Here is a 13,609-nt window from a genome sequence, read left to right on the forward strand (position 1 = left end):
CATTCCATACACAACATCATGAGCTTATTGTCATGCAGGAAAATGTTGCCATCACCCCTTCTCAATTACGTTGTCTTAATTTCTTGTAGAAGATTGTGAGGCTATACCTACACTAAGGTTGCCACCTCATTAGATGGTGGCATCACTCATGGCATGTCTTTGACACAAGTTTGCATTTAGTCAATATTCTACACAAGGGATTTGGTAAGGGCAACAATATTTAAAAAATATTTTTTAAGGAACTTTGATTGGTTCTTATTGACATAGGAATGAGCATAGTTTTGAGTATTTCCAATAGGAAATCATGCATGTACTTTACATGTATATTCATATAGTTGACACACATTGCAAACATACAATCGACTTTTAGATGGAAAGCAAGCACTTTTTGCAAGCAAATTTTAGGTTTTAGAGGTGTGATGAAGATGCAAATTGTTGTGGCATTGGGTGGGTTGGGGGGGGGGGTATGAAGACTACAAAAATCATGAATTTGGTAAAGTCAACCTCTAATGTTTGCTTGCACTTCACATAATCATAGTAACCATTTATGTGATGTGAGTACAATTTACTTTAAGGCATGCTAGGATGTTTTTTGTTCACAAGGTGTGGTTAACTGTGTGTCTAGATGTGTTTGGACATGTGAATACATGTTCATGTGCATAGTCTAGCATGTGTGGAGATGTATGTTTGCCCTTGCTAGAATCAAAAACACAGATTGTATCTCATGTGAAGTTGTTCTTATGGTGAGCTTTGGTTGGAAAGAAATCCAATGGTGTGCCAAGTTTACAAGCACGTTTATTGTTGGATGCTTCATGTGCAAAGGAGCTCTTAGAAGGGCATTGCTTATTGTTATTCTAGTATTTAGCTTTGTTGTTTTAGCAAAACTTGCTTTAACTTTAGTTGAAGCGACAAGCAGCATTCATAGAAAATTGAGGTTTAGTATCAGATGAATTGTTCAATTTGGGAAAAAGACCCTTAAAATTGTTGGACAGAAGGTTTTTAAAGTCTAGAATTTAGGATCGATTGATATGATAAAAAACCTGTAAAAAAATCTAAGAGAACATGCAAATTGCCAAGGTTAAAGGTTTTTGTATTGATAATTGGCTTTGAAAAATGTTTTCCGTGAACAGAGCGGAGAAAAGAAACTGCGTAAGGTGGGCGTGGGAACGAACTACAACACTGAGGATGCCACGATGGCAGGTTTGACTGTCATGAAAGCTCAAGGACAGGTTACAAGAAAGTCAAAAAAGGTTATGTGGGGCCATCTCCTAAATATCCGGGTCAAGGAGAAGTTAGGATCATGACACGTGGGGCCCGGCAGAAGGATTTTTGGCGGCTCAGAGGCTCAGATATTGTGCCGGCCGCCGGGGCGAGGGGAAGATGCACGCCCGAGTTCTCACGATGGCGTCGCACGAAAGCATGTGATGTGTTGTTTTTTTTTTAATGCGACACGTTATAACGGCACAATTGGCAATTTTGCGCAAGGAGTGCCTAAAAATAACGAAATGGGGCCCGCCTAGACTCTAAATTTGCAAAAGAAAAAAGGTTGGTAATAGGTATTATAAAAAGGCCGCGGGGCTTGGGGATCCTCAGGACTATGTGCCGCGGGGCTTGGGGATCACGGCTGAGGTCATGCCCATCGTCTGTGTCGCAGAATTCGGAGGCACACAGAAGCACAACGCAGCCACGTTCTCTCTCGCTCTCTTTCCCGCGCCCCCTCCCTCCAGCCTCCCTCCCTCTCAGCGCCTCTCAGACGATTCAGGAAGATACAGGAACAGGGAAGGCTGACCTCTCCCCGCCGCCGTGCGTGTGTGTGTTTGTGTGGAACACAGACAAGCAGGGGTGGCTCTCTGTATGGACTCTTTGGAACATATAGAGAAACAGAGGACTCTCTCTCTCTCTGGAGTCGCTCGAACGTGAAGGGAAACAGGGGAGCCCCCGCCCCCGCCCCCGCCCCCCTCCTCTCTCTCTCTCTCTCTCTCTCTGTCTGCAGGAACGCCAATCTCTGTTTTAGGACCCAGAGAAAGCTTCCCGTGTATGTGTGTGTGTGTGCGTCTCTCTCTCTCTCTCTCTCAGGAACAGGGGGGTTCTCTTCTCTCCCCCTCTGTACCCACTTAAATTTCTGTCTTGGGACAACCTCTCTCTCCGGAACAAGGGAGGCGCCCTCTCTGCAATTTCCTCTTTTGGATGAAACCTTTGATCCGCAGGCCTAGCCCGGACTCAATAAACATCCTCTAATCATAATCTCCCCAACATTTGTCCTCCTCTAATTCCCTGATGACTCTTCAGGAACAGGGGAGGCGCCCTCTCTGCAATTTCCTCGTTCGGATGAATCCCTTGATCCGCAGGCATAGTCCGGACTCAATAAACCTCCCCCAGTCATGATCTTATCAACAGTGGTCCTCCTCTAATTCACTGCCTGTGGCCTCCCCCTCCTACGCTTATGTCTCTGACCGTCTGCCATGTCGTCTTCTCATAATAAGCCTTTGCTTGACCCTTCGCCCTCTCCTACTTCTTCAGACATACCTCCCCCTACTTCAAGCACCCGCTTCTTCGATTCTTTGTCACCTCCCCCTCCCCTTCCTGCATCAATTCAAAGAGACTCTCAGCCCGTGTCTCCTCGTCCTCTTCCCCGCCTTCCCTTGCCCCCTCCTCCTTTCGCCTCACCTCCTGATCCTCTCCCCACTCCCCCCCACAACCTCCATTTCCGCCTCCTCCGCCATTCACACTCCACCCACGAGCACTCCTCCAGTACACAATCCTCTCTGTCTCAACTATCACACTCCAGATCCGCTGACTTCAGGTTCTCCTCTGCCTTGCATTGGGAGAGCCTGCAAAATAAGGCATTTGAGGATGTCCTGAGAAAGCCTCAATTACCATTATCACCACAACACACAGAAAGCTGCAGTGCTGCATGCTTGCAGGAGCGACATCACAGTACTAGTAGTGGCAATGAACAACAGGGGTTTTGCAGATATGATGAAGAGCACCGATCAACTGTGCAGCTTGCCTCAGTTGGACCATCCTCCCGGCGAACAGGATCTGTTTCATTCGACTATTCTGCTACGAGCAGGATTGCACAGAGTGGCACTTGGTCGCACCTTTCCTCTGAACTACTGCGGTCAGGTTCAATGCAAGGAAGTGGGGTAAAAGACCCTGACAAGCGGATTGTCTACATCAATAATCCCCTCAAGACCAATGAGCGGTACGAGTATGCTGGAAACAAGGTGCGGACCAGCAAGTATACTGTATTATCGTTTCTGCCGAGGAATCTTTTCGAGCAGTTTCACAGGATTGCCTATGTGTACTTTCTTGTCATCCTATGCTTGAATCAAATTCCACAGTTGGCAGTTTTTGGAAGAACTGCATCTCTTCTTCCGTTGCTGTTTGTGCTGGTGGTCACTGCCATTAAAGATGGCTATGAAGACTTCCGCCGGCATAGGTCAGATATGAAAGAAAATTACAGGGATGCTTTAGTGTTTGAGAATGGAGAGTATAAGCCCAAGGCATGGAAACACATTCAAGTTGGAGAGGTGGTGAAGGTCCAGGCCAATGAGACAATACCGTGCGATCTTGTGCTCTTAAGGACCAGTGATACCAATGGTGTGGCCTATGTTCAGACTATCAATCTTGATGGCGAGTCTAATCTCAAAACGAGGTATGCTCGCCTTGAAACTGCTGCCCGTCTGGAGGCTGCAGAAAGGCTCCGGGACTCTCATCCAATCAATGGAAAAATAATTTGTGAAAAGCCTAACAGGAACATATATGGATTTGCTGCTTATGCAGAGTTGGATGGCAAGCAGCTTCCACTTGGCCCTACCAATATCATTCTTCGTGGTTGTGAGTTGAAGAACACTTCCTGGGTAATAGGGGTGGCAGTATACACAGGTCAGGAGACTAAGGCAATGCTTAACAGTGCAGGTGCCCAATCAAAGAGAAGTCGGTTGGAGCAGAACATGAACAGAGAGACATTATGGCTTTCACTTTTTCTATTTGTTATCTGTTTTGTTGGAGGTCTTGGAACAGGCCTGTGGTTGGGCAGCTATGCAGACGGGCTGTTCTTACCTTACTATGGCAAAATTGAAAACTCTTTCTCTCAACGTGTCAAAGAAGGCATCTTTGCATTTCTTAGCTGTCTAATTTCCTTTCAAATAATGATACCCATATCTTTGTACATATCTATGGAGTTGGTTCGGCTAGGACAATCTTATTTTATGATTCAAGACAAAGAGATGTATCACAGGGAGTCCAACACTCGCTTCCAATGCAGGGCCCTGAATATCAATGAGGATCTTGGACAGATAAAGTATGTGTTCTCAGATAAGACAGGCACACTCACAGAGAACAAGATGGAGTTCTGTAGTGCAAGCATATTTGGAAAACATTATAGCCACTCTAGGGTGACTGTTGCACCTGTTGGCAGCCATGAAAGTTCTTTAGAGCTGAATGAGGAGGAGGTAATTGCAGGTTTGTTTTCCAACCTATATTCTGCTTTCCTTGCACAGATGCTTGGTTCCTTTGTGTTGCAGTTGCAAGAAATTATGGGTAAAAGAAAGGGTATGCTGTTGTGCAGAGGTGCCAGGACATGTCGCCTGGAAACCCACAGCAGCAGAGGTGAGGCTGAATACAGAACTTGTTCAGATGCTACAGGTTTCTGACCAAGGGATGGAAAAACAGGCAGTGCAGGACTTCATGCTGACCCTCGCTGCTTGTAACACTGTAGTTCCGACAAAGGTGAGAATGACATCTTCAGGCAACTTAAAGATGGAGTTGGCAATTGCAGCTGATGAGGGGGCATCTTCAATAGAATATCAAGGAGAGTCTCCTGATGAACTAGCTCTTGTATCTGCAGCTGCTTTATATGGTTACACTCTTTTGGAGCGCACTTCAAACTACATTATCATAAGTGTCCTTGGTGAAATACAGAGGTAGAGGTCCACCATCACCTGCATTGTTTCAATGTTATTGCTTAAGCTTATGGAAGTGAAACAATGTGCATTTTCCATCAGTAGTAATATTTGGATTTTAAAGATCGTTGATTTTTGTTGCTTCTGAGTAACAGGTATGAAGTTTTAGGTGTGCATGAATTCGACAGTGCCAGGAAGTGCATGTCAGTAGTAGTTCAGTGTCCAAATGGGTTAGTTAAGGTGCTGGTAAAAGGTGCAGACAGTTCCGTGCTGAATATGATTGCATTGCCAGGAGAAGCTGATCCTGTACTGTCAGATGAGCATGGAGCTCAGATCATCTCTGATACAAAAGTGCACATAGACATTTATTCAAAGGGAGGGCTTCGGACCCTGGTAATTGCAGCAAGAGATCTCAATACAAGTGAACTGAATCGCTGGCAAGAACTCTACGCTATAGCAAATGCTTCTTTATCGGATAGAATGAAGTGGCTGCATGAGGCTTCTCAAGTGATTGAAAATGGTCTTTTTCTCCTTGGGGCCACAGGCATCGAGGATAAGTTGCAGGATGGTGTTTCAGAAGCTATAGCCACCCTTCGAGAGGCTGGAATCAAGGTCTGGGTGTTGACTGGAGACAAGCAAGAGACTGCAATATCAATAGGATTTTCTTGTGCATTGCTCACAGATGATATGCACCAGGTCATCATCAATGAAAGTGAAAAGGAAGCCTGTTGCAGAGCCCTGAAGAGTGCAAAGGCTGCCTATGTGTTAGCAGATGGCAAAATACCAAAATTTGCACAAGAGTCGGTCCTCCAGGATCAGAATTTTAAGGATGTTAACACCATGGGAGCAGGACATAAGAAGCCTTTAACTCTACAGCAATTGATGGAAATTGATTCTGCTAGTTCTGAGGTTGGCCAAGGAGTGAAGTCAGATGAATCTCTAGCACTGATCATTGATGGAAATAGTCTTGTCCATGCCCTGGAAGATGATTTGAAGCAAGAGGTCCTTCCTAACCCAGTTCTTTTTTCTGCAAAGTAAATTGATTCAGTGGGGATGTTCTTTTCATGGCTTGTTGTTGGGTGAGCATTTTGGCTTTATACATTGTTGCCAGTCTTTTAATTTTCTAATTGCTTCTTTCTTTAGTGTTATAAGGTGGGAAGCCAAATGTCATTAATGCGTTTCCTGTGACCTGCAGCTGTTTGAACTTGCCACAGCCTGCAAAGTGGTTATTTGCTGTCGAGTTGCTCCATTGCAAAAGGCTGGAATTGTTGCTTTAGTAAAGGAGAGGTCAAAAGAGATGACATTAGCCATTGGAGACGGTATGTCCTATACATGTATCATTTACATATCTAGAAGAGAACTACCTTTCTCTGCATGCTTGAATCCCAAAGGTTTGCACTTTTTCATGTTTTCAGGAGCAAATGATGTCTCTATGATACAAATGGCTGATATTGGAGTAGGCATCAGTGGTCAAGAAGGGCGACAAGCTGTATTGGCATCAGACTTTGCAATGGGGCAGTTTAGATTTCTGAAGCGCTTGTTACTTGTGCATGGTCATTTGAACTATAGGCGATTGGGCCAAATGGTGCTTTATAATTTCTATCGCAATGCTGTTTTTGTTATGCTATTATTTTGGTAAGCTGTGTGATTTGGCATGCACTCTGAAAGCCTTGTAATTATGATTTGGGATGCCCCTTTTGTTTTCTTTTTTCCATTGCTCTATTCATAAAACTAACTGTTGTGTTCTATCCTTCTGCCATAGTTGATTGTGCACATTGAGTTTTATTTCTTCAAGCTGTGGAGTGAGTAGAAGACCGAGAGAACCACTTTTAGTTGGTGGTGGAACATTGAAGTGGCAGATGTTGGGGCTCAGGCTTTATACTATACAGACAGTATGGGTGCATTCTTGTTTCACGCAGAAGCCTTTAATTGAGTAGCTGGATGCCACGTTTCTAGTTGCAGAAACCTTTAGGCAATCAAGTCTCCATTTATGAAGTGGTTTACATTTAGCTTCCAAATCCATTTGTGAACCAAAATCTTGTAAAAAGTAGAGTTCATAAAGAGAAGTCTCCAATACAGATTGGGTCCTGTCCTGAACCCATCCTTCGCCATCCCCTTTTCCTTTTTTAAACAACAACAAAAGAAAGAGCTCCCCCTTCCATTCACGCCACCATTTTCCTTAGGAGTATTCATCTTTCTTTTTTGGTATCAACCTCCCATCTGGTCCAACACCAACACCATGACAGGCCCAAGTTAGTATTAATGACTTCTGTAAAGATTATGTGTCACTTAAGTACCACACACACGTGTCCATCTTGACATATGGACAAACATCCATTTGAGTCTCTCTTACTTCAATATGCGCCCTGAACAGCCTTGCTGTTCATACTACCAGCAACATTGGCACATAGCATAGCACTAATGGAATCTGCTATAAGTGCAAGCCATAGTTAATTGAATCTGTAAGGCCAAACTAAGTTAACTTTAGAAAGTTCTTGTCAGATGGTGGTCATACACCCACCAGCTATGTAAGGTGAGCTAGGAGGAGCCATTCTTTATCCTTCTGAATCCCAATAATTACTCTTCAGTTGTCACTTCTTCTCCTCCAGCTGGCACATCATGCTCTACCATGCATGTGATTCTCTTGAGTACTTCCTAAAGCTGTCATTTTCCCCCCCTTTTCATTCTCGTTTTTGTTTCCCATTTGCATTCCCAGTTTTATTTCCTCAATTCAGTCTCAAAAGACTTCAGAATTACTGGAAACTAGCTTCAAGCTTTTGCCTTTGTTGCATTTCAAAATTTGGTTGCTATTTCCCTGATCCAAGCTTCAGCAGTGTCAATAACCACTTGACCAGGACGCTGCCTGCAAGAGCAGCTGACCGTGCATTCGCACATGCTTTGGATTGAATTCTGTGATGCTGCAAAGGCAGACAGGAGCAAGCAAGGATGGCTATGAAACTAGTGGGAGTTGTGGGCGGCAAAGTGAAACACAGGTAGCAGGAAAGTGTTACAATTTCAAGTCCCTTTAGACTAAGGTTTAAACTGATAAGGCATCAGTCCACACTTAAATTAGAGTCTCATATCTGAGTCACTTCCTAAAATTGTGTACTTTTTAGACCAAGGATTTTAGACCCTCACTCAAATTAGAGTGTACTATCTCCAATGATGACTCATTGCTGGGTGGCTCATGGCGATTGTAGTGTAGCAAAAGGCACAATGCCAGTGTGCTTTTAACAACTGTGAGACCTTGGAAAATTTGACAATAACATGGATAAGTATCAGCCGGTGCATGTCACACTCCTACTGCTTGTCCTAGTGGCTCATGGTGACTTGTAGTGAAGCAAAAGGCACAACATTTCATGAGGATGTGAAATTTTGATGCTTTGCTTAACATTTTATTAAGTATCAATCAAATGTGCAAATGTGAGGTGCACATGTGATGCGCTAGTTAGTTATTTCACAATGATGGGCGAAGAACCCTAAGATGTCAGTGTTTGTCAAGGGCAAAAGTTGTAACAAGTTTTGTAAGACAAGTTCTAGGTAGTACCTGGTGTCAAATTTTGGCCTAGAAGATTTTATTAGCCATTAATGTCAATGGTTGGTGACATTAGAAACTAGGCATTAATTAATTAATAAATGTGAGTTTAGGGGCTAATAAATGCTTAGGAATACTTGGATGACAAATTGGCTTAGCCATTTTAATCGCTAGTTGGTATAGTTAATGTTCTGAGCAAGAATAAATAATTAAATTAATTTATAAAATTAATATTCTGTAAATTAATTAATTGGCCTGAAAAATGCAATTAGAAGGCTACCAGTTGGCAAAACTTGCCCATGCAAGTGAGGGAAAGGCTATTAGAGGTTGTTGGAGCTGCATTCCAGCATTGTAGAGGTTGGGAGAGGAAGAGAGAGAGCTGCTGCTGCAATTTTCCAGCCATTGGTGATTAGCCTAGCCATTGTAGGCTATCAAAGAGCTGCCTCCAGCTGACCAAGAGGTCATTGTGGGCAGCTAACAACCCCTGTAGGCTGTCTATAGGCATATGACAGCAAGTTTGGGGCCCACAAGGGCGACTACATGTGGGGCTCGTCTTGATGGGATAGCAAGATGTATTGAAGATTGAAGGAGATAAAGCTGGATCTCAGTGTACTTCAACCTTCAGCAATACAAGTTAAAGAAGTATTACAAGGGGTGCCAGGTTTGGGGCCAATCGGGTATCCAATGTCCAAGATTAAGTGGTAACATTTACATTTTCAGTTTATGTGAATTTTATGCTTGATGTAATTAGTGCTTAATCAGGTTATTCACCATCCTATCTGAGAAGGAAGGCTAGTTTCGTGACACTTATGTGCCTTTAACAGCTGTGAGACCTTGGAAAATTTAACAGTACCGTGGTATAAGTATCGGTGTGTGCATGTGACATTCTTCCTCCTTGTCCCTAGGGCATGGCCAGTGAGTATATTGCATCTTTGGAGTCTAGGATGACCTGATAAGAATCTTTTACTTGTACTTTTCACAGCTTTCACCCTAGGCTAATTGAGAAATCTCAAAATTCCCAATCTTATTAGCTTACAAATTCATAAATCTGACAAGGGATGAAGACACAACACTCTAAAGTATGAGTGACATGCACAAAGGTAACTCTGCTTTGATTGTTACTTTCAAGGAAATGTCTTGGCTGCAGTAGGGAGAGACTTGTTCAATGGGGACCGATGCTGGGAATGGTAAAAATTGAGAAAGCTAGAGCATTCATCTAACTTACATGGCTTCTTTATTTGCCATCAGAAAGATTGCAGTGAAACCAAGGGTATTATAACCACGTTTTTGGTACTTATAATTGGAAAAGGAAAAGTAGCCCCACCCTTGATTTCTATAAACATGTTCAAAGAGTGTAGAAAATAAAAACTCAAGCTTAAATTCTTATAAGCAAATCCTATAGCACATGCAAGAGAACTGGAATTTCGAAGTAATCCTTTGACTTGTTTGTTCATCCAATGGTGACAAGCATGGTGATAGAATGTACGTGAACCAAGTCTAGATTGTATTCAACTTCTCAAAAAGATGTTGGGCAGCATGTCAACAGGTCTAGTAAGTCTTCTCCCCAAAAGGAGAGACCACTTGGAGCTATCCTAGTGGAGACTAATCACCTTGTTGTTAGTGGTCTATTAGGCACTAGCCAAGATGATTCGCAATAGGCTCCCCCCCATCCTTCCAGACATCATGCATGACACTCAGACAGGTTTGATCGAGGATAGGAGTATCCTAGATGCCATTGAGTGGGCAGAGCACAATGGTCAAAGGATGACCATGCTTCTTTTGGACTTCGAGAAGGCTTATGATAGGGTGCATTGGGACTTCTTGGAGGGTATTATGGCATGGCTTGGCTGCCACTAGGAGTGGATCAGTAGTGTGTTTGCACAGTACAAGTCAACAAGCATTAGGATACTCATTGGAGGATGGAGGGGGGCTGAGTTTCCTCTAGCCCCCTATCTCTTCTACTCTTCGTGGAGGTGATGTCCTATTTCCTTCCTTAGAGTGAAAATTTTTCAAGGCCTTAGGCTCCTTGTGTTGGTGGACTTAGAGTATGTTGATGACATGGCCCTCTATTTGGCGAGGATGATGAGGTGATGCTGGAGAGAGTGAGATTGGCATTGGAGGTTTTCTACATGGTTGTAGGTGCAAAAATCAACTAGAAAAAGACTCTTGGTTTTCTTATGGATCTAGACTCCAACAGGGAATGAGGCCTTCATCATACGAAAGTTGACCTATTGGAGCATGGTCCCTCTCTCTCTAGTGGGTATGGGCAATAGCTTGGTACATTGCTTCCTCTTGATATTTCTCCTTGTTGGGTGTGGTACAACTATGCCGCTTGGTGCATAATTTTCTCTTGGCCAGTTTGGATAGGTCTAGGGATTCTTGCACCAAGGCAGCTTGGGTGCAAGAATCCCTAGACCTATCCAAACTGTTTCGAGGGGGAGCTAGGGATCATTGACCTAGAGTATTAGAGTTTGTCCTTGTTGGGCAAGCTAATGGTACAGGGGCTTACACCAAGAGGTTAGACGTGGAAAGTCCTTCTCAAGAGGGCTTGTAGGAGTGTAGGCTATGGCTAGGTAGGGAGCGGAGACCATCCTTGAGGTGGATCTTCACGTCAGCTTATCACACCACCTAGATCCACCTTCCTTTGTAGCTTGTTGGTAAGGCTTGCGTAAGGCCCTTGTTCAATGGTCCCCAATCTGTTAGGAGGAGATTGACCGCCAACTTGTGGTTTGGAACTCCTAGGCCCAAGACTGTGATAGGCTTCAAATTGGAGAGTGCCCTCACATCCAGTGGGTTGGATAGGAGTTTGGCCTTGCCCACACTATTAGGATGTGGTGAGAGGTTTATAGGATGGTGGATTAGGTGGTTTTACAGCAGGTGTATGGCGCGAGTGGTTGGAGCCTCTCGACAAAGGGCTAGTGCATCCTGGAGGTGTGTGGGCAGCTAGGTTTTTACCAGTGGACATCCCCTTGCCTGTGTTGGCAGGCAAAGTGGGTGGCACTCCTTATGATGTTTTCTTCATAGTGTAGGTTGGCAGCTAGTCCTTGACAAAGATCGGTAGAATGAGAAGCTATTTAACTGTCCACTAGAGGAGGATCCACATAATTGGACTCCAGGAGAAGACTTGGGAGCTAGACCCCTATGTATCCTAGTTGAGTTTCTAGAGTGGTGCCTCTAGATTTGCAGAGCCGGCCTTATACAGCCAAGATCGGTAGATGTGTATTGATGCAAGAGGACATGGATTGGGCAGAACACAGCATCATGGATGCCTTCCAAGGGACTAGCTGGAGGCCTTGGAGGGTGTCATATTTCCTTTGGCTCCTTGCCCATAAAGGTCTAGCTGTTGGGAGCTGGTTGGCCTAGATGCAACAGGATGGAGTTTGCAAGTGCTGCCCGCAGTGGTGCTTGGAAACTCCAAAGCATTGCCTCTAGTTATACGAGGCAGCACAATTGGTGTGGAGAGGAGCTTGCCATATTCTCCACTGTGTGGCACCCAACCTGGGGTGCATATCTTGGGACTTTTTGTTGGCAGGGAGTTTGCTAGGGCTGCCACCTACTATACGAGACTGAGCATGATACGATTTTCATTATTGAGGCAAGTTCCTGTGCTGTGGTGGGCTTGGATGCACTGCCCATCCACCAGGTACTGGATTCCACTGTAGAGCACTTACGGGTGTGGGAGATCATTGGTAGCCTCACAAGGCGGCACATTTGGAAGGCATGCTGTTAGATGATTTTTGGTGGCAAGTGCCTCTTAGTTTACGTAACCTTGGGTGTAGGGTGATTCCCAAGCTCAGAAGGAGCTCCATCATCATTTTTTTCTCACTTGGGGTGGCTGCAACCTATTCTTCATGATGCAAGTGGGCAGCCCTAGGTGGTGGTATAGTCCCCTTGCATGGCTTCTTGCCCCCATAACCCCCCAGATTGCCTTGAGAGGCTTGTGTATTGATTGCTTTTTTATTTTGTTTCAGCTCCAGCTAGACTGTTGAGCACGTGTACTTCATTGTAAACATCTTGTGGGTAATATAATTAGCCACATTTTTTCTGCAAAAAAAAGATCAGATTTTGCCATAAGGACAGATTATGAGTGCTATTCAGGCATTAGAATTTTGTGAGGTAATCTGTGCCACATTATTCTATTAAGGAGGGACGTCTTTTGAAACAGAAGCAACAATGCATTATCAATCTTCTGTTGATGCACTGCATTGCAATTATATACACCTGAGCTGTCAGGTTGGTAAGAATAGACCAGCATGTGTGGCTGACACCTAAGTGGAATGGGTGCATCTGAATTGATCTTAAAACAGGCCCTGGACTAGGTATTGATTATGAGCAATTCGGGGGGGCCTTATTGATAATTGCTTAAACATAAGCAACACAACAGGGATAATATCAGAGAGTAGGTGGATTATTGAAGTTATACAACATAATTATTCTATGCTGTTGGAAAGTTATCCTAGTGGTTACATGATCCTCGGTAAAATTTTTAATAGTTTCTGGTATGATTTTATTAGAAATAGTATACATCCATGATTTGACCAATTAAGCACTTCTACTTTGTTGTTATAGAGAGACATGCGTGCAAGAAATTTCCAGTTGCTTAAATTTACTATTGCACCGTTGTTCTGTCCAGGTATATATTATACACAGCCTATTCTACATCCCCTGCAATAACTGAATGGAGTCTTGTTCTTTACTCTCTTATCTACACGTCAGTTCCCACCATAATTGTTGGAATACTTGATAGAGACCTCGATGATGTGACACTCTTAAGATTTCCGGGTCTTTACAGGGGTGGACAGAAGAATCAAAGTTACAATAGAGGTTTGTTTTGGTTGACAATGCTGGATACCCTCTGGCAAAGCTTGGTTCTTTTTTTTGTGCCAGTCCTTACTTTCCAGAACAGCATTATTGACATATGGAGTATTGGAAGCATATGGACAATTGCAGTGGTGATTGTGGTAAACATACACCTGCTTATGGATACTGAACAGCTCACATGGATCATTCACCTAGCAATTTGGGGCTCCATAGCTGCAACATACATTTGCATTGTTATCCTTGATATCCTAAAGGAGGAGACATCTCTTCCTCACTACTGGTAAAATATGTGAAATGTATCCACTCTTATTAGCTTGCAAGTTGTGAATTGGAGGTAATTATTATA

At 43.8% G+C, this 13,609-nt stretch overlaps 1 protein-coding gene across 4 annotated transcripts in view; it reads left to right on the top strand.

The window, feature by feature from the left end:
- Window positions 1-1,631: 1,631 nt before the first annotated feature.
- LOC148011658 (phospholipid-transporting ATPase 1-like) overlaps window positions 1,632-13,609 on the top strand; it is a 28,058-nt gene continuing 16,080 nt past the window's right edge. For 3 of the 4 annotated variants that reach the window (XR_015689297.1, XR_015689298.1, XM_087670150.1), the window contains exons 1-6: window positions 1,632-4,467; window positions 4,574-4,928; window positions 5,063-5,909; window positions 6,103-6,226; window positions 6,323-6,542; window positions 13,076-13,543. Coding sequence is in view for 2 of the 4 variants with exons in the window: in XM_087670150.1 (XP_087526276.1) it covers window positions 2,463-4,467; window positions 4,574-4,928; window positions 5,063-5,909; window positions 6,103-6,226; window positions 6,323-6,542; window positions 13,076-13,543 (4,019 nt within the window). In the remaining 2 variants the exon portion in view is untranslated. Of the gene's footprint in view, window positions 4,468-4,573; window positions 4,929-5,062; window positions 5,910-6,102; window positions 6,227-6,322; window positions 6,543-13,075; window positions 13,544-13,609 lie in introns of those variants that run through there. The other variant, XM_087670151.1, reaches the window with a different exon arrangement.

This window comes from Lygodium microphyllum, chromosome 28 (genome assembly GCF_053477565.2).
Source record: "Lygodium microphyllum isolate KBCC chromosome 28, Lygodium_microphyllum_v1.1.10, whole genome shotgun sequence".
Taxonomy (NCBI): Eukaryota; Viridiplantae; Streptophyta; class Polypodiopsida; order Schizaeales; family Lygodiaceae; genus Lygodium; species Lygodium microphyllum.